Raw genomic sequence first — 26216 nt, forward strand, 5'->3', positions numbered from 1 at the left:
TCTCCAAGGATCCACCCATTAGACAGCCTTAAGCCTCATTCTGAGTGTCTTGGGGAGACAGTTCTAAATCTACTGCAGGCCACTGAGGTCTGGAAAAGCCATGCTATGGCCCCTCAGAGGTCTGTTCTCATGACATCCTGGATGTCCTGACCTGCCACCTGCAGAGGAAAGATCTGGAACACTGCTGGGTCCCCAGTAGACCTGTAGGAGGTAATAACAAGGAGCTTAGGGGGCTTCTGAGGCATTCAAACTCCTGAAAGCTTTCTAGCAAGGCTGTCTCTGCTAGTAGAGAGATTTCTTACACAGATGCAAAAAGCACGAATCATAAAGCAGGAGACTGACAAAACAGACGTCATAAAAATTAAAACTTCTGTTACCCAAAAATACCACTAAGCAGCAAAAGCAAGCCATATTGAAAGAATTTATTTGCCCAGCTGGCGTGGCTCAGTGGTTGAACATCGACCTATGAACTAGGAAGGTCACGGTTCCATTCCCAGTCAGGGCACATGCCGGGGTTGTGGACTCGGTCCCCAGCAGGGGGCATGCAGGAGGCAGCCGATCAATGACTCTCTCATCGTTGATGTTTCTCTCTCTCTCTCTCTCTGTCTCTCTCTCCCTTCCTCTCTCTGAAATCAATAAAAATATATTTTAAAAAAAGAATCTATTTGTAAAATGTATTTCTTTTTTTTTTTTTTTTAATATATCTTCATTGATTTCAGAGAAAGGAAAGAAGAGGGAGAGAGAGAGAAACATCAATGAGGAAAGAGTCATTGATCAGCTGCAGCCCACAACCCAGGCATGTGCCCTGACCAGGAATCGAACCCCGATCGCCTGGATCCTAGATCGACGCTCAACCACTGAGCCACGCCCGGCCAGGCTGTAAAATGCATTTCTCATAAGGCACTTATATATAATATTAGTAGTGAGTGCATGCGAATCATTAAGAAAAAAGGCAGAATACCCAACTTAAAGAGCACATCCAGATGTCAATGACACATGAAAGGCACCCAGCATCCGTCAGCAGGGAGTAAAAGTGGAACCACATCTACTACATACACATGAAAATGCACGAAGTGGAAATCTCATATCTGCTGGTGGGATGTATGAATTAACACAACCACTGTGGAAAGCACCTAGCAGTACATGATGCAGACAGCCACACGTGGATCTTATGATCCAGTAAGTTTGCTTCAGGACAGAAACACAGACATGGCAGCATTCTGTGTAATAGCCCCTAACTGTAAAAACCAGCAGTGTCCACCAACAGCAGCGTGGATATAAAGAAACCATAGTCTGTTATACGACGGAACACTTCACCACAGCAGGGAAAGGCGACTACTGTAATGACGAGTCTGGGCCTCAGACAGCATGCTGAGCAGCAGCGGACACAGAGGGGCGCACGCAACAGGACCAGAGCTGGAAGGCAGGTGAAGCCAGCCCGTTGTGACAGAACAGTGGTCACTGCCACTGGGAAGGGACCCAGTGAAGTTCCCGGCGCCATTAATGTTATACTTCTTAATCTGGGCTGATTACAGGGATGGATTCATTTTTATAAAAATTACTCAGGCTGTGTGTGCTTTTCGGTATGACTGGTAGACCTCAGTGAGTGCTCCCTTAAATAAAAGGGCTTGCTGAGTGAGACTCCAGGTCCGAGACACCCACTGTCACTACTTTTGAATGGAGTCAGTACTGGGAATTTACAATGAAGTTTTCTTGGAGGTTGCAGGAGAGTCTATTTTTCAAAGGCTGAGCGAACACCACAATGGAGAAGGGGATGGTTCCTGGAAGGACTGCGATTGGCTTTTATTTTCCAGAAACTGCAACAGGCATGGAAGAGAACAGAACCAGAAAGGGCAGAGCTCATGCAGAGACAAAGCACCACAGAGCTGGAAGAAACCTGCAGGGTCCCAGGTCCCAGCTGTCTGCCTTCAAGTAGGAACACAGTCACAGTCCCCCAGACAATACAAACAGCGATTCGCAATAGTATGGAGATGGTGGGTGATTTCTGATTTGATCTATCAGGTTAGAGTTGTTAAGAGTCATTTATGGCTAATTTTGCCAATGATATATTTTGAGAGGCTAGCCATGCTGCTTCTGAATGTGTTTTTTAAAAACCTCTTTAACTGATGAATCTCACTTGGTAAGAGATATAAAAGAATGGACTATTTGGAAATGTTCCAATTTGCACAAGTAGCAATGTGGTTTCCTAATCTTGGAATTCTGAGTGTAGTGTCCTACCATATAAAATAGTTCTCACTTTGAAACCAGCATCACATTTACATAACTCATAATGCATTTCATTACATCTGCTCATTTATTTTTTTATTTTACAACCATGGTTTTAAAAGGTATTTCATTCTGACAATAATCTATAAATTCTGTTACCATTCTCTTTACTAAGCTAATAAATAGTCACAGCATTACTTTTCCAAGACCATGCTCAGCAAAAACCCAGTCATCAGTGGTCGGTCACATCCCTGGAGAACACCTGCCACATGTCCTAGAGGATAAGTCCTTCGTGAAAAAATAAGCCCTGTTTCTAATGTGCAGAGCAATAGTCACACTATTGAGTCCTCAAGTATGGAAAGCGATCACTGAATAAATGACATATAACACTCAAGATTACCTTCCACAATGTGGGTGGGACTCATCCAGTCAGTTAAAGACTGTAAGAGAAAAGACCGAGGTGCCCAAAGAAGGACATCTGCCTCCAGATGCCTTTGGACTTAATGCTGGCACATCAGCTCCTGCCTGGTCTTCAGCCCCCACCTTCCCTGAAGATTTCACACTTAGCAGCTCCCATAATCTCATGAGCCAATTCCTAAAATCAATCCCTCTCCCTCTATGTGTGTGAGTGTGTTTTTCTCTGGAGAACCCTGGCTAATGCAAATGACTTAACATGCAGTTGTTTCCAGTGGAAAAGGAAGTCTGGAGTATGTATCTCTGACCAGGCCTCTAGTATATTTTTGTATCAGAAAAATAAACTGCATGCTTTGTGGGATTGTCAAGTTCAATGCTCCACTGGGCATTATTCCCTGACAAAGTGAATGTATGGGGCATAATGAAGTGTCATTAAAAGTCTAATACACATAATTAACACATTTCTCACGAAATATCATTATGATCATGACCCAGGTAAAATCTGATAACCTGAATAATGATCATGTGACCAAATCTGAACTTCCTCCTATTTAAGTTGTTTAACCCAAGCTTTCCCCCTTTCAAAAACAACTTTCCAAAGTAAGGCCTTGGTTCATTCTCGCTTTCTGTCTCAACTATCACAAGGTTGGAGTTTCATCGAGGGAACCTGTAATTATTCAGACACCTGCTTCATGACAGAGTGGCTGAAGTTCAAGCCACGTCTTTGTTATAAAACACCGCTTCTCCACTTAGTTTGATTCTGAGAGGAGTAAGCGTTCATTACAAATCTCAGGAACTGAATGGCAGGTGAGCGGGTTGAGAAAAGGACTACTACAGCTAAAGGACTCCAAAGAAAGGCAAAGGGCCTTTTGCAGTGTCCAAAAGTGTCCTGGCAGGAAGTGCACGTGCTTACACATGAGGAGACAATGTATCAGGACACACTGAGAAAAACAACCCAGGTCTATCACCGTCTTCAAACACTGGCACTTCTAGAATGTGCAGAGAAGCACCAAGCTCCTGAGCAGACTTACCGCGAAGTAGTTGCCCCTCCAATCAACAACGGGATCTTTATGGCCAGTCTCTCCATTTCCTTGGCAACAAATATCATTTCATCCAGGGAAGGAGTGATGAGTCCCGACAGGCCAATTATGTCTATTATTTAAAAAAAGAAAAAAAGTGCAAATCAGAAGGGTGACAGAAAAGGGGGAAAAGCATGAAGACTCATTTAAAAACTTTTGCAATAAAGACCATGAGATGTAATACGAGTTCCCCATTTCTAATTCTAAGACACCTGTTCTAAGTGGGGGTTTCGAGTTATTGTTTGCTTGAGTAGTAAATATGGTGTGTGAGTTAGAGTTGCAATGTGCTCCCACAGTATTGGTGATAGAATATACTATTTGCTGTGACGTCCCAGACTAGACGTGTCACACAGTGTGAAGAGAACAGTCATGCAGAGAACACGGTCTAATACATACCATTCTCCTAAGAAGGCTGTCCCATTCCCCACCTTCAGAGCTACACAGGGGTTCCACGCTCCCTATTCACCTCTCCAACCCCCATTATAAATGGCACTGAAAGCAGCCCCTTCGTAGGAGCTGGCACCTCACTGTCTGAACGTCCCACTGGTCCCACCTGTGCTGAGGCAAACTAGTCAGACAGACACTGAGGGAAACACCCAGAAGCCCAGTTGCATGGTACCTGCTTTGTGGTCCAGAGCTGCTTTCAGGATCTTATCACAGGGAGTCATGACTCCTAGGTCAATAACTCTGAGGGACAGAAATGGGACAGGAGAAAATTAGAGAATGCATTAGCAACAAGGCTGAAATTAACAGTTTTATTTAGCCATCAAACACTGCACTGATGTAAACTGGAATCCCACTGAAATGCTCACTAAATACCGACAACACAGTACAACGACCATTTATTGAGCATTTAACTGTATGCCAGGCACTATGCTAAGCTTTTATAAGCAGCTTTACTGATATGTAATTCACATAGCATAAAATGAGCCCATTGAAAGTATAGAGTTCAATAGCTTTTGGGATATTACAAATATATAATATTTACAATTTGCCCTTTTAACCATTTTTAAGTAAACAATTCAGTGGCAAATCCTGAACTAGCTGGCCCTGGGGAGGTCTGGCTGAGGGAAAGGATCTGAAGCTTGGAGAGGAAAGTGTGGGTCCCACACCCACTGCGCTGTCTGGGCGGCGGCGATTCTGCCCTCCACCCTTCCCACTTTCTCTCACCTCCGCTACAACTTCCTGCCTCCCCACATACAGCTCCATCTCCCCTGGTTTCCCTTTTCACTTTGAGCTATACCCCATGTCTGTTGTCTGTAGGCCTTTTCTTACACATAGGCCTACATTTTGCCACGTGAGAAGTTAAAGAGAATAAAAATGAATGTTATCAAAAAGTGTTGATTTTACAATCATCTTTCTAAAGTGCTTATTTATAACAGAGCTGTAATAACAAGCATTTAATTTGGGCTAATTCAGAAAAACAATGTAAGCTGCACTAAAGGCTTCAGCAAAGGCATCCAATACTATTTAAAAATACATACAATTTAGAAAATAAATATTATTATAAGGTCCCTTTTCCTCTCCAGAAGGAATAGTGGCTACCAGGGGCTGGAGAGTGGTGAAGATAGTGAGATGTTCATCAAAGGTATAAACTTCCACGTAGCAGATGAGTGAATTCTGGTGATTAATTCACAGCACTGTGAGTACAGCTAACAATACTGTATGACATACTTGAAAGTGTTAAGAGAGTATATCTTAAATGTCCTCAATAGAAAAAGACATGGGAATGATGTGACATGATGGAGGTATTAGCGAACACTATTATCACAATATATAAGTGCATCGAATCGACACCTTGTACACCTTAATTGCGCAATGTTATATGTCAATTGTATCTCAGTAACAATAGAAAACTATATCTATATAATACATAATATACATATGTATACACACACTCACATATATTAAGCTGATAGCCTCTGAGTAACTATCAAGTGAGCACGTGAGCATGTGAGGCTGGACCAGTGCGCCCTTGACTCAGATACAGTCATTTTCCTCACTCAGCTAAACACAGTAACATGATGATACAGTTTCAAAGCATTTCATTCTTAGCTCTATCTTGCTTACTTTTTACCCATACTAGGTAGTTATATTAAGAACCACTACTTAAACTATAAACATGCCTCATTATTTTAAAGTGCCAGATGTACAATATCTAATTTTAAAATTTCTGTTGATATATACTACTTTTTCTTACACAAGAGTGTGCATTATCTGTTAAATGGAAAGAGGTCCCATTTATCTTTATACAATTATTATTAAAGTATATCTGAAATCTACTTTTGTGTAATCAAATATCTGATCAATAAAATATTCTAAATAACTTAAGAGGAATTTAACTAGAATATTAATATTAGACATTACAATTTAAGTAATTTAACTTTATAATTGAAATAAATCTTAGAAGGTAAATGGACACAGCAGTCTTGACTTTTGGAATCAGAAGCCCTGCGTAAGGTCTGCCATGTGCTGAGTGCCCATGAAGAAATCACTTAACTTCACGAAGCCTCAGTTTTCTCATGTGTTAAATGAGAGATACAATAACTGAGGCACACAGAGCAGGATCATAACCATTAAAAACAAAAGAAAGGATGAAATAAATTTTTAAAAAATCAGTAAAAGAAAAAAAAATTCTATAAAAGCTCTATATAAACTGTGAAGCTGTCAACAAACATTAGTAGTACTAGATTCTAGGTAAATACATCCTTAGGTCTACTCAAATTCTCAAACTGTACTGCACAGGTAAACGACAACATAATTGGAGCCCCTTTAAAAGGGAGCCCGAGCTGCCAGCACGAAGGAGCCGCCTTGCACGACTTAGGCCTCAAACCTTTGGAAAGTTAAAACGTCAAAATAACCTCTGGACTGGGCCTAAGGAACTTTGTTTCCCAAAGAACTGTTTGCGAGTGTAATAAAAAAACAGATATTCTGACTACTGGACTAATGATTCCTAAACTAGAAATTAAAAAGGTGTCTAGAATTACGGTCACTGTGCTACCTGCACCAACAGAAATGCCTCCCTTCTATGGATGTAACTGTTCCCCATCCTCATAGATTCCCTTTGTGTTCGTCTCCAGATTGGAGTTATTTGGGCTTCTGCCTAAATTAAGGATTCCAGAATAGCTCTTCTTTTTGATCTCAATAAATGCCTGCTGCTTCTCACTTTGAAAGGCTTTTCTATTATGAGGCTAGTGGCACATCACAGGCTCTGCTGCATCATCCCATGGAAAACGTGTTTCTGTTCAGACTATCGCTTTTAGTCCCCTTTACATGTTCCCCACAAAGAAAACACTTTATCATTTCATGAGATTCACTGCACCAGGGACAGAAACCAGGAACGAGAAAGGCTCACTGGGCTTGGTCCTGGGTGGTTAGCTAGACTCACTCACTAGCTCAGTGATTCGCCCAAGCACCCAACCTAGAACATCGATGCTCAGAATACACTTAACTACACAAGGCCCGTCTCCAGGACACTTGTCCACTAGCTGATGCTACAAAACCAAACTCACCAACGCCAGGAGTCCACTGTTCTAAGACACAAAACCCAAAAGGGTTTCTGACCTGACAGAGTTTGCACATTCCCTCATATTTTTGCAAAAGAAAGAATTAGAGTTTCATCAGCAGATGTTTCTCCAGTTGACTTACTAGCAAAGAGAAGCAGACCTTCCATGCACGAGATGGAGGGGCTGGACATGCTGGAGAAAGCCAGGGTTTAACAAGCAGGCTTTTACAGCTGCTGACACCCCTCCACCCCCCGCCGAGAAACACTGAGCTCTTAGCTCTTCCCTGGCCTCTTAAAATACCATTACTGGAGGAAAATATTCCTAGTATGAGTCTCTCAGCTACTTATTCATTGTTCAAAGTAAAAAATGATAAACATAGAACAATGATATCTCAAGAATGCTATAAAGTATACCTACAAAGTCACCTTTTCAACAGTTCTTGTCCCATTATCACAGTTGCATATGTACCTGGCTATTTAGCCTGATAAACAGTAAACTCCTTGAATGTCAACAAAATCATTTTGGTGTCTCAAGTACAATGCATGGCAGATTATCTACAAGCATTTTTAATTAGCTGAACTGAATTTTAACTAATTGTGATAAAATCACATCGAAACCAAAGAGCAGAAATTTCTTGTAGATTTTAGGAGGCAAACACCTTATCCAAATACTTATTCTATAGGCAAAATCTCATTACAACAACCCCCACTGGCTCTCCAATAAGTTTATCTCTTAAAAATATATAAATACATTCCCAGGAAAGTTCCTCATTTCCAGGACCAGGAGAAAAGGTGTCTTGACAGTGAGTAAGCAGGCAAACAGAAGTACTTGTGAGGACAGAGGGGAAAGGAGCCGTCCTGACATGGCTCCCCCACCTCCAGCCTTCCCGAGTGGTTCTTAGCTGCATTTAATCAGCCTTGAATGCAGAGGTGGAGAAACGTGTTGAGAGGAGAGAGGGGGCATTGAGGATAACTGTCACTGACAGCAGAAGAGAACTCCACAGGCCCAGCTGCCACTGCAGCAAGTCCCTCTCCTCTAGAGAGAACAGCACATTGGAAAGAAGCCCATGACTTAGAAGGACAGTTGGCTGGACACGGACCAGAGAAAGCATTAGTTAGTTACGTTAGGCTTTTGATTATAAAGAATATGTTGAAATTGGAGCAAAACATACACTTACTAAAGGTCATCAGCTCTCACAAGGAAATAACTTTGTGCTGAATATTTATTCACTATAATGAGATATGTCAGAAAGGGATTTTACTTGTATACATTCCACAATCTAGCTTCATCACCAAGAAGCATGCATGGCCCTGTCTAAGCAAAGGAAAAAGAACTGTACAGTCAGAACCTTCTTATAAAACTCCGTTTAGCCTGTCTTGTAAGATCTTGGCTCTGAAGCACAGCGGTTCACTGAGAGGGAAAAGGAAACATGCCACGTGCCATGTGCCACGTGCCACGCACAGGAGGCCAGTGTTCTGGTTACCAGAGCCTCTGGCCCAACGTCAATTCTCAGGAAGCCTCTTGGCTGTTTTGACCCTGCTTGAGTAGTTTTTACTTCTCTTTTTGTCTTTACTGAACATACAACAGATAATTACTAACTTATATCATTTGAAAAGGTGTGTTCACAGTAGAAAATTTGAAAACACAGTAAAAAAAAAAAAAAGGCATTAAAATAGCCTCTATCATCCACTGCCATGCCCTCCCACCCACTAAAGAAGTATCCTGTTAACGCTTTTACTTACAAAGAAAGTGGCTGAAAGCAGTGGGACTTAACTTACCTAAAATTGTTGCAGCTGAGAACTACCCCAACTATGTTCTTGCCTATGTCATGCACGTCGCCTTTAACAGTGGCCAGCACAACGGTGCCTTGGTAATGAGTCTGTGGGGCAAGATAAGTGCTGTGGTCACTTCATGGCAGATCACCTAGTTCCCCAGAGCCCGACTCTTTAATCCTGACCCAAGGATGTGCTCAGAGGAGGAAGGGGGAAAGAGAGAGAGAAACACTGATCATCTACCCTCTGTATGCTCCCTGACTGGGAACCAAACCCGCAACCCAGGCATGCGCCCTGAACAGGAAATGAACCAGCAACCTTTCGGTGCACTGGATGACGCCCAACCGACTGAGCCACTCTGGCTGGGCCAGAAAGCAATTTAATAAAACTAAGAAAACCTCAAAGACAGACCCAGAACCCAAGTCATGTGCTCTGCAGGTAGGTAGCTGTAAGGCTGAGCAGTTCAAAGGTGGCTTACGTGGTTGGTAACCTCAGTGAGCTTCAACCAAGATCATGGGTTCCATCACCTCAAAGAGCAGTTTAGGTCCAAATACAAAACAGCCCCATAGCTGAAGGCCATATCCTTAACTCCTAAACTATCGGACAATTTTTATTTTTTTGTTTATTCTTACTGAGGATACTTTTCCCATTGATTTTTAGAGAGAGTGGAAGGGAGGGATGGGGAGAGAGAAACACAGATTCAAGAGAGACACAGTGATTGGGTGTCTCCAACATGTGCCCCAACTGGGGCCAGGGATCAAACCTACAACCCAGGCACACACCCTTGTCCGAGAATCGAACCTGCGACCTTTTGGTGCATAGGATGGTTGCACCAGCTGAGCCACCCGCCCTGGGCAAAGATCACCTCTCCACTTTACCTCCAATAACAAACAAGCCGAGCCCCACAGTCCCTACTCCACTCTAGTAAGGCCCCGAGGCCAGTTCCTCACACGGACCAGGCTGGGCGAAGGACTTGCCTCTTCTTCCACTGCACCAGTGAGCCCCTGAGCTTCTTTCCTTTCTTCCTCCATGAAGGGGGTGAGGTGGCCCACAGCCTTCTTCATGACCCGAGCTGACTTTATGACCTGGGAACAGCACAGTCAGGATCTCTATGAAACCACCTGAATGGCCACTTGTGAACTGTTAGCTGAATTAAGGATGCACGCTTTGACCTCAGCTCAGCCACACTGGAGCCCACTTTTGACAGTGAGCAGGGTACACAATGTGTCTGTGGGGAGAGTCCATGAATGAGCTATCGCAGGAGGAAAATGCCTGTCCTCTGAACTTCTGCGCGTTATCTTGTCTCACCTCGAAGGCCCTCCATTGGTTCTCCAAGTTCAAGCTTCTCTACCATGAGCCTCTCTTAGCCTTCTCTTCTCAATCCCCAGTGTTGCAATTCACTTATAATTAAGGCTAATGCTTAAGCAAGAACAGGGCCTTTTACAAAACCCATCAATGTGCGCTGTAACCCATGGGTGGAAGTACCATAAGAAACAGGGTATTTGCAGTGTCTGAGTTTCTCCCCACCAGTAAGTTTAGAGTGAAGAAACCTAGCAGATGCCATTCACCAAATGATCCAAGTTAGCATCAGCAGTAACGAGCCAGCATCATCATGGGCCTCCTGCCGTGACCCACCGAGAAGGGCATGGCATCACTCTGCTACTCTTGCCAAAAATGAGAAAATTTCAGACAAACTCAAATTGAGGGACAGTCTCTATAATAACTATACTGGACTCTTCAAAGTCAAGATCACAGAAGAACTGTCAGAGAAGGCAGGATAAAAGCAAAGCAGGGTCCTGGAAAAAAAAGGAAACAGTTGTGGAAAACTGGCAAACTCTGATGAGGCCTTTATTTAATAGCACCACACCAATGTCAATTTCTGGTTCTGGTAACTGTACTATGGTCAAGCAAAAATGTTAACATTAGGAGAAGTTGGGTGAAAAATATACAGGCAACTTGTCTGTACATCTAAAGTGAACTCAAAAGTGAAAATTTAAAATAAGTCAACATGTTGGAAAACAAAGCCTGAGGACCGGGTGCTGATTATGTCCCTCATCCTGAGAGAGTGAGAGAGTGTGTGGGTGGTGGTGCTGCACATGCTCAATTACCCAACCGTGTCCTTATAAATGTGCAGTGTAGTATGTTAATTGTAAGACAATGAACCTGTTTTAAAAAAGGATGAATATTATAAAGAAAAATGGGCAATTAACAGTAAAGAGTAAGTAATTTAAAAAAAGAGAACAGGGCCTTTTAGTTTTTTGTAGGCCTCATGCCCCAAACCCAGGCAGCTCAACCAGTAGTTGTCTCCTGATGTGGTTAGTAGCTGCTGTAAATCAAAATGAGGGTTTTGATTTTACTCGAAACATATTTAACGTATATCACTATTCAAAATGGTAACGGTTTTTTCAAAATATGTGTCCCAAAAGATGAATTTTGGTTCATCAAATAAAATGTTACTATTATTAACTTCACACTAATCTTGGGCTTTATTTTAACGTGAGGGGGCGGGTAGACAGCTCCTGGGGTAAGAAGTGGTACAGAACAGACATGAAGATGAGGAGCTAAGAACTGCAGATGATGTCTACCCTCAACACCACCCAAAATATGAATTTTTGTTGACATTACTCCTAAATACATTTAGAGAAAGAACAGACCAGATCTCAATGCCCCTGAGCTCTTATCAAAATTAAAACCTGAGAAATATATGCAAACACATTTATTAAAAAACAGACTTTTTCTTTCAACTGTGAAAATTTCCCCCCATCTTTTGCAAACCTGAGGCAGAAACATTTTTCCAGCTCCAAAAAGATCACCAACGACTTTCATGCCATTCATCAGAGGCCCTTCAATTATATTCAGAGGCCGGGGATATTTTTCCTGGTTTAACCTGGCTTCCTCCGTATCCTCAATAATATGTTTTTCAATGCCCTACACAAAAATTAGGGGGAAAAAAAATCACATAAAACAGTGGCTTAAATCCAACCAACCGTTTGATTACGGAAATGCTCAGAGTACAGGTTTTCAACCAGATTGCATGGTTCAGATCCTGGATCCTGTCACCAGTTTCCTAAATCACAATATCACTAGTCCCTGCCTCAAAGAGTTACACTGAGGATTAAATGAGACACTGCCATAGGGTGCTTAGGGCTTTACTGATAGTAAGTCCTCAGGAAAAGCGAGCTATGAGTGAAAGAAGGAGCATTAGTAAGTAGAGTTCAAATTCATAATGAAATACACTTTTGATTCTAGCGGATTAACAGGTTATATACATTAATAAATATCTCCTGTGAAATCAGCACTTCTCTCTGCAACACAAAGGGCGGGGGAGGAAAGACAATGGCAGGTCCCACTGACTCATACAGCCAGTAACCAAGCCCTGTCCTCTGGCACCCAATTCAAGGACCCTTGGCTGTGGTTGACTAGTTCCACAACCTGAAATATGTGAATCTGGAGGAGTTAAAAGTAAAATTCCAGAGAGAAAAAACACACAAAAAAACACCAAACACCTCCGAAATTCCTCACAAATGAGGAAACTAAAGCTGGGAGACTGATTACCTTGCCTAGTATTATAATTATCAGCAAAAGAGCCAGGAATTGTTTTTTGATAGAAAGATAGCAACTTGGTCTGGGATAGTATTTCTCAAGCTTGGCACTACTGACATTTTGGGCTGAACAATTCTGTTATGTGGGCCTGTCCTATGCACTGTACAATATTTAGCAGCATCCCTAGCCACTGGATCCAGTGACACCTCCGACCCCAGTTGTGACAACCGAAAGTGTCTCTGGTCACTGCCAAAATGTGCGTGAAGTAGGGGGTGGGGAACGAGGTGGTCTACCGAGTCTCCTTTGCTGTCAGCCCCACCCCTATGGCAGCAACAGCAGACAAGGATGTGGGTCTCAGCCCTCGAGTTCCCACTCGCGCAGGCCCCCAGCTCACCTTCACGAGGGCATACTCCAGGCGATCTTCGATGGGGCCAGTCCTCCACTCATCGGTCTGCACGGCTGTCTTCTCTCCTTTGCTGTGAGTCTTAATTGAATTAGGACAGAAAGATGGATACAACAGGTCCTTACTGGGCTATGTGGCAGCAAAAACCTATGCCTTATCCTTCTTTATATTGCAGCCCCTAGCAGAGTGTCCAGACTGAATTAAGATCTCCATAAACATTTGAGGGAAGCAAAATCTTTTAGGACTTGAAGGACAGAGTAAGGCTACATGTTTTCTTTCCTAAAAGATAACTTAGGACAAAGATTTCGAGGATAGTCAGAGAAGCTCTACCCACATCCGATGCAAGCTGATAATACTCTCCAACTGTGTGTCGAGGGGCTGCAATGAAGCCAAGTCAGACATTGTCCCGGAGGGGGCACTACAAGGCGCAGGGCTCAGCCCATACTGCCCAGCACTCAGCCATGTCGTACGGGGGTGGACGAGAGAAAGCATGTGCTGAGGGCTGAAGGAGCAGACGATACAGGCTACGCCAGGAACTCTGAGGAAGGAGTGATCACCACAGGCAGGTGAGGAGAGACTTTGAAGCAGCTGACAGGCTCTCCAAAGGGACGGCGTGCAGTGCCCATGGTGCACAGTGAGCTGTAGTATTACCTACGTGTTTCCTCCCTCTCACTGAGGCCACCAGTTGCCCAAGCCGCAAATGCAGGTGTCTTTCTCAAATAGCCTCTCGTTCCTCACATGCACTGGTCACCTAGTCCTAACAATTACACCCCCTCAGTGTTTCTCTCCACCGGCTTCCACTTTCGTATCCAAGCAACTAACTGGCCTCTGCAGCCCAGACTTACCCTGGTCTCCATATGTCCTCTGCACAATAACCAGAAGGACCTTCCAAAATGTAAACTGGTCAAACCCCCTGCTCCCCATGAAGAAATTCACTGAACGACCAGGCTGGTTTTCTCCTGCACCTTCATCTTCTGCATTCCCTACTAGCTCAGCTGCCCTGAACACGCCGGTTCCTCACACTTCCCATCATCCCTTCACCTCGAGGCCTACACTTCTGTTCACCTGACACGTTATTCAGCACCAACCACAAAACCAGGCCCCAGCTAGATGCAAAAACGCATCCCCTGGCAGGGACCACAGCTCCACCTCCAGCACCAAACCTCAGCCTGGCTAAGCCCCGGGCAGCATCAGGTCTCACTCGACCTCCTCCTCCCTAGGCTTGGTGTCCCTCCTAAGCATTCTCCTAGCATCCTATCCATGCTGTCCGCACTTGCCACACTGCACTCCAACGGCCTCTATATGTCCCTGCATGGCTCCTGGAACTATGGGCTCTGGAGGGGCACATCCCTCTTACTACTGAGATCCTCTAAGTCAGCACAAAGCAGGAGCTCAGTCAGCATTCACTGAATCAAACAATGCTGAACAGAAACAGGCTTTTCTGGAGCAACGTTTGTGCAGGACAGTAGAGGCCAAGTCACAGAGCACCAGGAACCCAGGCTATAAAGTTTGGATTTAACCTTCCAGGCAACTGTGGGGCCAAGGGTGGGGAGACGACACAATTCAAAGCTCTGAAGCGGCAGAATTCCATTCAAAGCAGTCTTTTAAAAAGAACCCCAGAAAGAGGAAATGTTTTAATAATCCATGATAAAGGCCCGGACTACAGTGGTGGTAACAGGAAGGAAAAAAGGGACTAACATAAAAGCATTAAAGTAACGGACAGTGTGTAAGAGAAGGAGTTGGGGACAACTCCAAGATTCAGGGCTGGGGTGGTAACTAAAATAATGACGACACCGGGCTTTCTCATACATGGGAAGACCAATGCCTCTCTTACACACAAAAACCTAAGGAAGGTGGTGATTAAAAACTAATTATTTGTAACATTATTCACAACAGCCAAGACATGCAAGTGTCCACCGACAGACTGGATAAATAAGACACGGTACAAATACACAATGGAGTATTACACAATGAGAAAAAACCCTGCCATCTGCAACAACACGGGTGGACATCAAGGGCATTATGCTAAGTGAAATAGGTCAGAAAAAGACAATCACGATATAATCTCACTTATATGCCAGAGGTGGGGGTGGGGCAGGTGAAATGACTGAAGGGGGTAAAAGGTACAAACTTCAGCTATGAAGTGCCCTAGGGATGTACGTACAGCACAGCAACTAGTTAATAACATCATATTGAATTTTTAAAAGTTGTTAAAAGAGAGTAGATATTGAAAGATCTCAAGAAAAACAAATTTGTAAGTATGTGTGGTGAAAAGTTGTTAACTAGAATCATTATGGTGATCATTTTGCAATATATAGAAACATCAAGTCATTATGCTATACACCTGAAATTAATATAATGTTATATGTCAATTATATCTCAATAAAAAAAAAAATCAAAACTAAAGGCCCTGGCTGGATAGCTTGGTTGGTTAGAGCATCATCCTGATACGCCAAGGTTGTGGGTTCAATCCCCTGTCAGGGCACATATAAGAATCAACCAATGATGCATAACTAAGTGGAACAACAAATCGATGTTTTTTCTGTCTCTCCTTCCCTCCGTCCCTCCTTCTCTCTAAAATAAATACATAAAAATTAAAACAAAAAACAAAAAACTAAAAAATAAAAATCACAAAAAATTAGAAAATTCATAGGTTCTATACTCTGGCCGTTATTGAAGAGGAATCCCCCCCCCCACACACACACACACAAAACTAGAGCTATGTGGCAAGGAAAGAAAAGAGAAAAGACAAGACCTTCTAAAGCTCCCATTTGTATCACTTGATACATGTAAACACCATTTGTTCAATCAACCACACAACAGGCAATTCCTGCCTGTGGGATGGAGTTTGATAAGTAAAAACAGAGCAGAGTGTTCCAAACACTCTTGGGAAAAGGGCCTGGTGTATTCAAAGAAAAATACACAGTGTGCAGCACATATGAGGTGCAGGGGGGTCAAAACATATGTGATTATGAACAGTAGCAAATGAGGAAATGGTGAAGGCTGGTGAAGATCCACTACAGTGCCCAGGCTGCAGTGGGAAAAGGAACCCACTTGATGGACATACGTTAGAAAATCCACAGGGAAGGTGAAACGTTGCCATTTAAAAGCAGCTGTTTCAGAGTACAGCATGGCTTTCCAACTAGTCCTTCAAAAAGAGGTTCTCCAGGATAGACTATGAGCCGCCAGTTTCACACACTGCAGAGACCAGACAGCAGACCACTGGATGCTCATGGAACAGAGAGCCACCGAGCAAGCTGACCAATCCGTCGCCATGGCCACCTGTCTACTCCTAGTATCTGTAGCTGCTGCTCTTGAGTAGCTTCTGCTTCTCAGGGTCCCTATGATGACCTGTGTTTTGTTTCTGGTATCAAACTGGACCAGCATCCAGGGAGTGAACTGCTCGAGAGAAAGCCAGGAAAGAGCGAGCACTCCAGTGGCAATGGGAAGGATCAAGGCCAGATCAAAGAACAGAATCTTTTCTCCAGAAAAGTATTGAGAACATTCTCGCAACCCAAGGTCAATCAAGAACCATTCCATCAGAGCAAGGGATCTTTTCAGTGTTTGCCCAAGGGGTCATGACATCCATTAGGGTACCACGTAATACAGATGCTCATGTGAACTATACAGTACCATGACACTGCAGACACCAGAAACAGTTACCCACCACAGGTCTGTCTACATCAAACTAGGGGAATTATTTCTCAACTCTTTCCTTCATTCCCCAAAAGTGGGATTAGAGAGGTTAGGAAAATCAGAGGCAGGACTCTTGACACCCTTTTCAATAGTGTATCAGCAGAGACAATCATTCTCTAACAAAGAAAAAAAAATCCCCCAGCCCTCACTTCCTCACACTATCCTGCTTTTCATGCCCCAATTGCACTTGGTGTCTCCTGGGAGTTACTGAAGTATACCTGTTTTGTTACTAATCCCTTTCATGGTGACAGACCATCTTGAACATAGATAGCCTACTTGACAGAGAGGCCAATGGCTTATAATAAGTCCTTGTAGTTACATTAAGAGAGAGGCAATTTCTTATATGACAATTGTTAAGCTCTTCAAATTGCGATTAAGATTCCCTCGATTAGGCTGTGCCCCAGAGGCAAAACCTCTTGGCAGCTCAGCACCACATACAGAAATAAAAACTTGTAAACAAATGCTACAAGTGAACACAGACCAAAAAGAAAGACTGACATAAAATACACAGGCAACAAAACCTTAAGTGAGAACAGCCTTACAAATGAGGAGAGCACCTCCTTTGAGTGGGAGTGCGGTCTCATCTGGACGGCGGAGGGGAAGATGACACAGCACATCATTTCATGGGCTAGTCAAGAACGCTCTGGTATAACTAACTTCACAACTGTATAAACTGTGATGCATGCCCTTGGCCTTCAATAGAACCCGGTCTTAGTTATTCATGAAGAGTCACCACAAGGTGGAAGACAGGCTAAGAGGAAAGCTGAAGAGTGTCCACACCCATGTCTTCATGTTCTAAGACTAGTAAAGGGCGAATCACTTTGTCTACATGAGCAGAAACAGCCATGAAAATGGATAAAGAACTGTAATTACTGTTTCTTAGGTAATAAGCTGAAGCAGAACTTGATTATATTTGCAACAATCAAGACCAGAGACATTCTGTCCTGTGTCCATGAGAAATGCTTTTAAGGAGCTGAGTGGAGGGTCATGTATTCACGCAGGGTCTGAACTCCCATCAGCTTTGCTAACACAAACAGTTTCAGAAATCTACAGCGTGCCACCATCAGGATGGGAAACCAAGGACACAGTTCCTCCCAAATCACCCTACCCTCCTTCCAGAACATTTTAACACTCTTCGATGGAGGGAGAAAGGTTGGCAGTTTGCCAGAGTTCAATTCAGGCTGTAACATGGAAGACAGGACCAAAGGTGGCAACACACACAAGAGCACTCACTCTACCGCTTCCCAGGCATGTTCCCAGGAGGAAAATGTCTTCCTCTGCCATTGACTTCTGAAGTAAATTAAAAAGTTTTTTTGACATAAATATCTCATCTTTCCTTAAACTGAATCTAGTAAGCAGCTCCAATGAGAGGCACTTAATGGACCTAGGATTGCGGGAGACAAGGAACTGATTTTTGGATTAACTACAACTATTCTCGTGTCTATAGAACAAATGTGTACAGACCTCGGCCCTGACCTGCAGACCCTGACACAAAGGGAGCAGATGCTAACGTAAACAGGTACACAAATGTAACCATGTGACATTAGGAACCAGGTAACATCAGCCATGTTAGAAAATCCAAAAGAGCCCATTTAAATTGTGAGGTAGAAAAATATCTAATAAAATGGAAAGATGTTCCCAGTATACCACTAAATAGGTTACCATACAAGCATCTAGAGACAGTTCTATTTTTGTAAAGAAATGTGTGTGTAGGTGTGTGGACACAACTATGAGTACATATTCATTTTGGAAAAAACAACAATAACAGAAAAACAAAGAACCTTGACAAGATTATAACAAAATCTCAACAGGATTTTGGGCAGGATTACGAGTGATTTTTATTTTCTTCTTTTGCTCATCTGTATTTTGTAAATTTTCTAGAATTGCGTTACTTTGGTTTGAGAAAAATTAATTTTACATTTTAAAATTAATTGAAACATAAGCACACTGAGCAGCCTAAATGTGGCCTGTTTCTCCCCCTCCCCTCCCTGAAACACCTCCTCGGGAGTTCCCTATGCCAATCCCCGCGATCCACAGATGTGACTAGGTCCTCGCTTCTATTCTACAGTGAAGGTCTGATAACCATGCACAAGCGATACATTCAAAGGCAGGAAAGTCACAGTCAGAGCACTTCTCTCTACCTGGGCGTAATGTAAGAGCTTCTCAGTAGCCTGGGGGTCTTTGTTCCAGATGAGATCTTCACAGAGCTGGAGCAGTTCCTTGTGGATGTCGTCATACACGGGGAGGTTCCCAGCATTCACTATCGCCATGTCCATACCAAACTAAGGGCAACACAGAGGACAGTGAGGATTTCCAGCAACACTCTACATCAGGGGTCAGCAAACTTTTTCTGTAAAGGGCCACACAGAAAATAGTTCAGGCCATGGTCTCTGTCGCCACAACTTAGCCCCGCTGCTGTATATAAAATCAGCACAGACAATAGGTGAGTGAGTGGCTGCTCTGCTCCAGTCAGTCTTATTCTCAGAAACTGGCAGCAGGCCAGAGCTGTTCTGCGGGTTTGCACTGGCCTGCCCAGGTAAAAGTTGGTCTAGAGGAATGTGTCCCACCTACCCGGATTGCGTGGTAAAGGAAAACGCTGTGCATGGCTTCCCGAACGGCTTCCATTCCTCGGAAGGAGAAGGACAAGTTGGAAAGCCCACCGCTTATTTTGGCTCCAGGTAACGTTCGCTGGCAAAAATAAAAAGGTGAAAAGATTCCCCTGTTTTACCAAAAGCATCAATCACATCCCTTAAGCTTTATATAAAAGAGTATATAAAAGAGTGGAAAGTAAAAAAGCACATCAAGTTCCAGGTTCCCATCACACCTTATAACAACGTCAAGCATCTCTGCAGAACTGCTGCTGAAGCACAAACTAGCTCAAGCATTAAGGACACAGCCGCCATCACTGCAACCACCCAGCCATTCCACTTCCAGCTTCTGTTGTAGACACGCACATGCGCCTGAGACACACATATGGGAATGTTCACAGCAGCACTGTCACCATGTCCAAAACCCGGAACAAATCACGTGTCTACCAACAGCAGAGCAGTTAACTATGGAACAGTTAGACAATGGAATATCATACATCAATACAAATGAAGAAAGCACAGCTTCAACTACACGGACGAATCTTTAAAAGGGAGTTGGGTAAGGAAAAAGGCATGGGAGTCTTACTTTTATTTCTATTACGCTCAGAAACAGGAAAAACTCAACTATTTGTGGTGATTACGTGCTATCAGGTCACCACAAACACTGAATCAGGAAACACCGAAAACCACTGCCCCGAGGAAATACAGGGTGAGGTTCCTGGGAGCCTCTGCTTATAAAATTTTCATCAACTGATCAATACATAACCTTGTCTTATGTGTGTTTCCATTTAAAGACACTTGTTTAATATATACTGTTGATTCACCAACCTTGAGCTCACAGCCAGCAGCACTACAACTCATGTCTAAACAAAGCTTCTCTAACACGTGTTTTCTCCACAAGGCCTTCCTGGTCTTCGGGGCACAGATAACACTGCAGCCCTACACTGGGCGGCCACTTACAGAGAAAAACCAATCACCGAGAAAAAGCTCGAAAACTGAAAAGCGTAGCACTAAACAGACATGAACGGGACACTTGTTTACAGAACGAGCACCGAGACAAGAGTAGCGCGTCCTGGTTGACTGCATCTGGGAAAAGGCGGGTGGGGACACTGCACAGGGGTGTGTCCAGGAAGGACGGCAAAGGCCCCATGAATATTGATTTGGGGTCACAGATAAACTTTAGGAGTAGGTGAATATGCAAGTACAGAATCTGTGGGTAATTCAGATTGCATAAATGAAAGTGATAGAAGTTATAAAGAAAAGCAACGAAACTCAGGATGAGGGTGTAATCAGAAGGGAGAGAAGCAGGGCACTAGCCATGTTCTATCCAGGACCTAAATGAGAGCTTTATATGCCTTGTAATTAATTATTATACTCTATATTTTTATATATTCTGCAGTGTGTGTTATATTTCAGTTTAAAATAACATAAATGTAATACAGGACCCTTAATTCCAGAAAACCAAATTGCTACCTAAAAGCAAGAATGTCACATTCCCAGCCAATAAATACATATACATGACAGTTCAAACTAGTCAGCAGAGCCACACAGTAAATGTGACGACGTCTTGTGTAGAAGAGAGAAATTGCCCAGACTCACTTTAATGACTTTTGTTGCATTGATAAAATTAACAGCATACAAGTTGTGCTCTTCCATCCCAGTACCAATGGTGAGGATGTTAGGGTCAAATATGATGTCATTTGGATTGAAGCCCAGTTTTTCCACAAGTAGATGGTAGGCCCGGGTGCACACTCTGATTTTGTTGTCCGTTTCTGTCGCCTGGAAAAAGGAGCACGTGATTGCAATTTAAGTAGAAAAATGAAGTGCTATCTTTGAAAACAGAGGCACATTGGTACTGAAGTGCCAATGCTTAAATTTCATAAAAATCCAAATACCAGGCAGCCTCTAAACGTTTATACAATTATCTCAGAGGAGGAACTGGTGCAAAGGCTACATGTTCTCACCAGCACAACAGCTACACTGCCTCTGTAAAAATCAAATCTTAAAAGCACATATGTGGTATATTAATAAATAGACTTCTACAAAATACACACACGTGATAAAGACTCAAACCCTACTAAAGAACAAGTTAAAAATAAGTGTCCTCCCTCCTTACCCCACCCACCCAGGCAACACTGCCAGAGGTCTCCTGGATCTTCCTGCAGGAATATTCCATGAGGCTTCCACGGTATGTATGCATTCTCCACCTCCACCCTACCCACCACAACAGCAGACAGTTAACATGTGCCTTAAGTCATAGCATAAATTAATTAGTATGGCTCTTTAGAGTAGTGACCTGGAAAGGACAGCATTCACTGCAGCAAGGCTCAAAACCCCAGCTGCTTCCCTCCCATCTTCCTTAGCATCAGGGCCTAGGAGATCTTCCATTTCATTTCCCATTGTGTGCCCCTCATTTACTCCCCTCTCCCACACTGCTCCTTTGTGTCCCAGGATGAATGACAGAGAAAGATAGAGACAGAGACAGACAGACAGACAGGGAGGTATGCCGACTGCACACTGTGCTGTGACTCCTAGAAGATAACTGATACCCAGGCTTGGAGTCTGGGGACCAAGAGAAACTCATGTTCCTTGTGTCCCTGCCATAAACTGCCACCTCTGAGGGAAATCTGGTTAAGTCTGTTTCTTACAGATAAAGAATTTAAAGTAGAATACATCTAATATGGAAAGCCCAAGGATAGGAACACTCAATCATGAAACCTTAGCCAGGGAGTGGTGACCTCCCTGTAGCCCCTCCAAAGGAGGCCCCTGAAATGCAGAAACATATGTCGGACTTTCACAAAGTTCAGAGGGGGTCAGAGGAGGAAATGTGAGCATCAACTCCTAGGCTTGGGTCAATTACCTTTAGCAAGTCAAAACAAAGGGCAAACTAAGAACTACTGTCTTCAGTTCCCTAGACTATTTGTAATAACTATGGTACATACCCTACTGGGAAACATAACACATTCACTGAAAAACAGCATCAATTTATCTAAATTCAATGAAAAGACTGGTTATGAAATAAAAATATAAAAAATCACTACTGAAGGAAAAATATATTCGAAAGAAAACATAAGCCAGTCACAATGACAAAACAACACAAAGAACCCGGGAATGATCTTGAGCTTCCCTAGTTAAGGAAAATATAAGATGTGACTGAATAGCAGCAAGATACCAAAACTGAATTTTAGTCAGCATCCCAGTGGGGCTTTATTTTTCCATAAACTGGAAAACTATTTTCAAATAACTTTAACATAGGAAAATGTGTGAAATATAATGAGTGCATTATAGAATGGTTACTCTTTTATGTAACTTACACAGGTACAAACAAAAGAGTAATATAGTCCATTCTGCTATTATGTGATAATTTTAATTCTAGGAAACCTTATCAAAAATTGTCATGCAAGCCCTGACTGTGTGGCTTAGTTGGTTGGAGCTCCGTCCTATACACTGAAAGGTTGCGGGTTCGGTTCCTGATCAGGGCACATACCGAGGTTGCAGGTTTGATCCCTGGTCGGGAGGCGTATAGGACACAGTAGACTGGTTTCGCTCTCACATTGATGTTTCTCTCTCCTCTCCCTTCCCCTCTCTCTAAAATCAATAAGCATGTCCTTGGTGAGGATTAAAAAAAAAAAAATTGTCACATGAAAGTCATCAATTAAGAAAGGAAAACTGCATCTAGAAACTGAGTAGTGATAAAGTTATTCCTCCTGCAGAAATGTCAGCAATAAAGGTATTCTGTATTTTGTTATTTAGACTTAAAAAGAACTGCCGATCAAAATAACATCAACAACAAACATAGAAATGATTCCAGTTTGCCTTTAATCCAGCCCCTCTGTCATATCTGGCCTTGACTTTGCAATTTTGTTTATAACATGGATCACAAACATAACCAGACCATAGCCAGATACAGAAACAAAGACAGGTGAGTTCCTCTGCTTTGTTTAGTCACAACAGTGGTTTTCATTTCAAAGAGTTGCCTTCTCCCCATCACCAGAGATATCACCAAAGCAAAGCAAATCACCAGGACAACTCAATGGATAGAAAATAGGCCTTTATATAAAAATATCCATATTGTTGATTTCTGACTTAGCAAGTATATGAATTTTTTGCTTTGGTCTTTATAATTTTCAAAACCACAATTCTATAATGAGCATATATGTCTAAAATCAGAGGAAAATTATTTTTAATTAAGAAAATCAGTTTTTTAAAAGGCATTTTTAATTCCATCTTACTCTAACAATTATTTTCTCTATAGCATTTTCCTGCAGACTTTATCAAATGTAATTTTGAGTCATATATACAGTGTCTATATAACTTTTGGTTTTATATTTTTAATTTATATATTTGTAAGCAGTGTCATACCATTCCATAATCTTCATAATTACTATTTAAACAATCTGGACAGTATTCCAATAGAGTAATGTAACGTAAGTAACCGATTTCTCCTTTTTTTAATTTATTGATTTGAGAGAGAGAGGGAAACATCAACTTGTTGTTCCACTTATTGATGCATTCATTTTCATTGGTCGTTTTTTTATGTGCCCTGACCGGGGATCTAACCTGCAACCGTGGTGTACCAGGATGATGCTCCAACCAACTGAGGTACCTGGCTAGGGCAGTAATCAATTTCTCTTCAGTTGGGAGTTTAGGTGGTTATATCTTCAATAAAACTAGTGAAAAATCTTTGCATATATATAGTATTCTTTTGCTGCTAACTCCTTTTATTGGGATAATTTCCCAGAAAGGATATCAACATTTTTATCTCCTGACAGATATTAGCGTCTTCACATGCACTGTCCCAGTTTGCACCACACTCCACAAAGGTTTTCTGTCGACCACTGTGGCACCAACAGAGAGCCGGCTCATTTTGTTGTTAACCCTCACTAGAGGGTAGTTTTTCCATTGCTTTTCAGAGACAATGGAAGGGAGGGGGGAGAGAGAGAGAAAGGGAGAGAAACACTGATGTGAGAGAGACACACTGACTGGTTAGTTCCCACAGGCGCCCCAACTAGGGGCAGGGAGTGAACCTGCAACCCAGGAACCTGCCCTTAATTGGGCACTGAATCCAAGACCCTTTGGTATGACAGCCGATGCTCTAACCACTGAACCACAGCAGCCAGGGCAGAGCCTGCTCATTTTTAAGTTTACTGCAACCAACTTTGGAAGGATAAAGCATTCTTCTAACACTGCTCAGTCTGCATGTCTTTCATAACTGCCGAGTTAAAATTGTTTCCCTATGTTTTTATTTGTGGTCACATTCTGGTCTAAACAGGGGAAGCTTGTTCCTAGACCAGATCCAGCACCAGCAGCGCTAACAGACAAAGCATTGGGACACCCCAGCAAGGGGATAACCCCGGATGTGGAAACTTGTATCAAGTCTTCAAACTAGGCTCCATCTCCTCCCAGGCATCTGACCTTGAATCACAGTAAAGAGGACAACAGCTACCCCAGGTGGTGGTTATGAGGACTAAATAATAAACTGCTAGTTGTTTCGACCAGTTTACATGAGAATCACTTCTAAGGTTTTAAAATTACTAAAGCCAAGTCTCATCCCATACCGAAGGAACTGAAAAATCGGAAGAGCTCAGAGGTCGCGGGTGTTTTTTAAAAGCACAGGCAAGGCCCATCTCTCCCTGTGGGGGAGTTTTTGTGTTACACTAGGTGAAGCAGGCTGAGCCTCAAAGCACATTCCACGCACTCAGAGATGACCCCGCTTCCTACTGCACTGAGTGAGAAAACACCCAGTCAGACAGACTCCCCCGGCCCTGCCTCCTGCCGTCTGTGCTCACACACTGCCTTCTGCCTTCCCTCCAGCACTGTGAGCAAACTGTCTCCTCTCTGGGCAGGGAGCTAGCAAATGCCCCCTTTCTCTACCAGCTCATGTCCATCAGCTTACACAACTGCCTTGTCACACCACCTATTTTCACTAACACAGACACACAGGCCCGCGCGTGCACACACATGCATGCATACATACACAGGCCCGTGTGCACATACACTTTTTTAACCTCATATTCCTCTCTGGTTTCCACCCTACTCCTCTCTTCCGTTTACAGGAAAACTCAAAAAAAGTCGTTTATACCTACTGGCTCCAATTCTCCTATGCTCTCCTGAACCCACTCCAGTTAAGTTTTCATCTCCTTGGAAACAGGACAGCAAGATCAGCACTACCCCACTTCTAAATCCAGGGGTAAACTCTTGGTCTCATCTACTGGATCTACCCACAGCTCTTTAAAATAGCTCAGCAAGGCCTTCTGGAAGCTTGCTCTTCACTCAGAAGCCAAGTGAACCCTCCCTTCTGGTCCCCCTCCTACCAAACAGGCTGCTCCTCCCAAACGCTATGAGGGGGCCTCCTCTTCTCTCCAACCTCGGAGCACAGTCGCTCCCAGACTTCCGAGGTCCTAGGACCTTCACTGCAGCCACTGAGCTCAGTCCAGCTTTCAATACCATCTATGTACAGATAATTCCCAAGTAAGGGAATTCTATCTTCAAGCCAGACTTTGCCCATGAAACTCAGAATCACCTACACAACCACACAGTCCACACACCAGCCCAAACATAGTCCGTCCTTCCCCATCTTAGGTCTGCTTCTCTCAGTCTTCCCTCTCTTCAACTGCCCTGGCCAAAGGCCCCTGAAGTCATCCCGGGCTCCTCTTTCTTTCACAACTCCCAGCCGAAGGGAAGGCAAATCCCACTGGCTCTATGTTAAAAATGCCTCTAGAAACAGGTAAGCAGAGCAAGCGCCAGAGCCAGAGAACAGGAGGAGGAGGGTGAAAGCTGGCAAAGTACCTGATACCCGCAAAGCACACACGCCAGTGGCGGGACAGCTTCCCGCAAGCGCTGCCGTGGCCCACACAATGCAGCCCATCACCGTAAGATCTCAGGGTGCTGAGCACGCAGAAGCTCCAAGAAACACCCAGAAAATGGGGAAATAAACAGGTTTCATCAGCACTAGACTTCTTACTAGTACAGGTGGAAACTAGGAGATA

General features: G+C 43.2%; 1 protein-coding gene across 4 annotated transcripts in view; it reads right to left on the minus strand.

The window, feature by feature from the left end:
• The window catches only part of MTR (5-methyltetrahydrofolate-homocysteine methyltransferase), a 94161-nt gene that overhangs the window by 17355 nt on the left and 50590 nt on the right, over positions 1-26216 (minus strand). For 3 of the 4 annotated variants that reach the window (XM_087828923.1, XM_087828924.1, XM_087828925.1), the window contains 6 exons: positions 20827-21006; positions 19211-19327; positions 18781-18921; positions 9004-9104; positions 4339-4406; positions 3672-3792 (listed from right to left, as the gene is read on the minus strand). In XM_087828923.1, the coding sequence (XP_087685049.1) occupies positions 3672-3792; positions 4339-4406; positions 9004-9104; positions 18781-18921; positions 19211-19327; positions 20827-21006 (728 nt within the window). Of the gene's footprint in view, positions 1-3671; positions 3793-4338; positions 4407-9003; positions 9105-9974; positions 10083-11772; positions 11926-12934; positions 13025-18780; positions 18922-19210; positions 19328-20826; positions 21007-26216 lie in introns of all 4 variants that reach the window. The other variant, XM_087828926.1, reaches the window with a different exon arrangement.

Source organism: Miniopterus natalensis, chromosome 21, assembly GCF_054644295.1.
Source record: "Miniopterus natalensis isolate mMinNat1 chromosome 21, mMinNat1.hap1, whole genome shotgun sequence".
NCBI lineage: Eukaryota > Metazoa > Chordata > Mammalia > Chiroptera > Miniopteridae > Miniopterus > Miniopterus natalensis.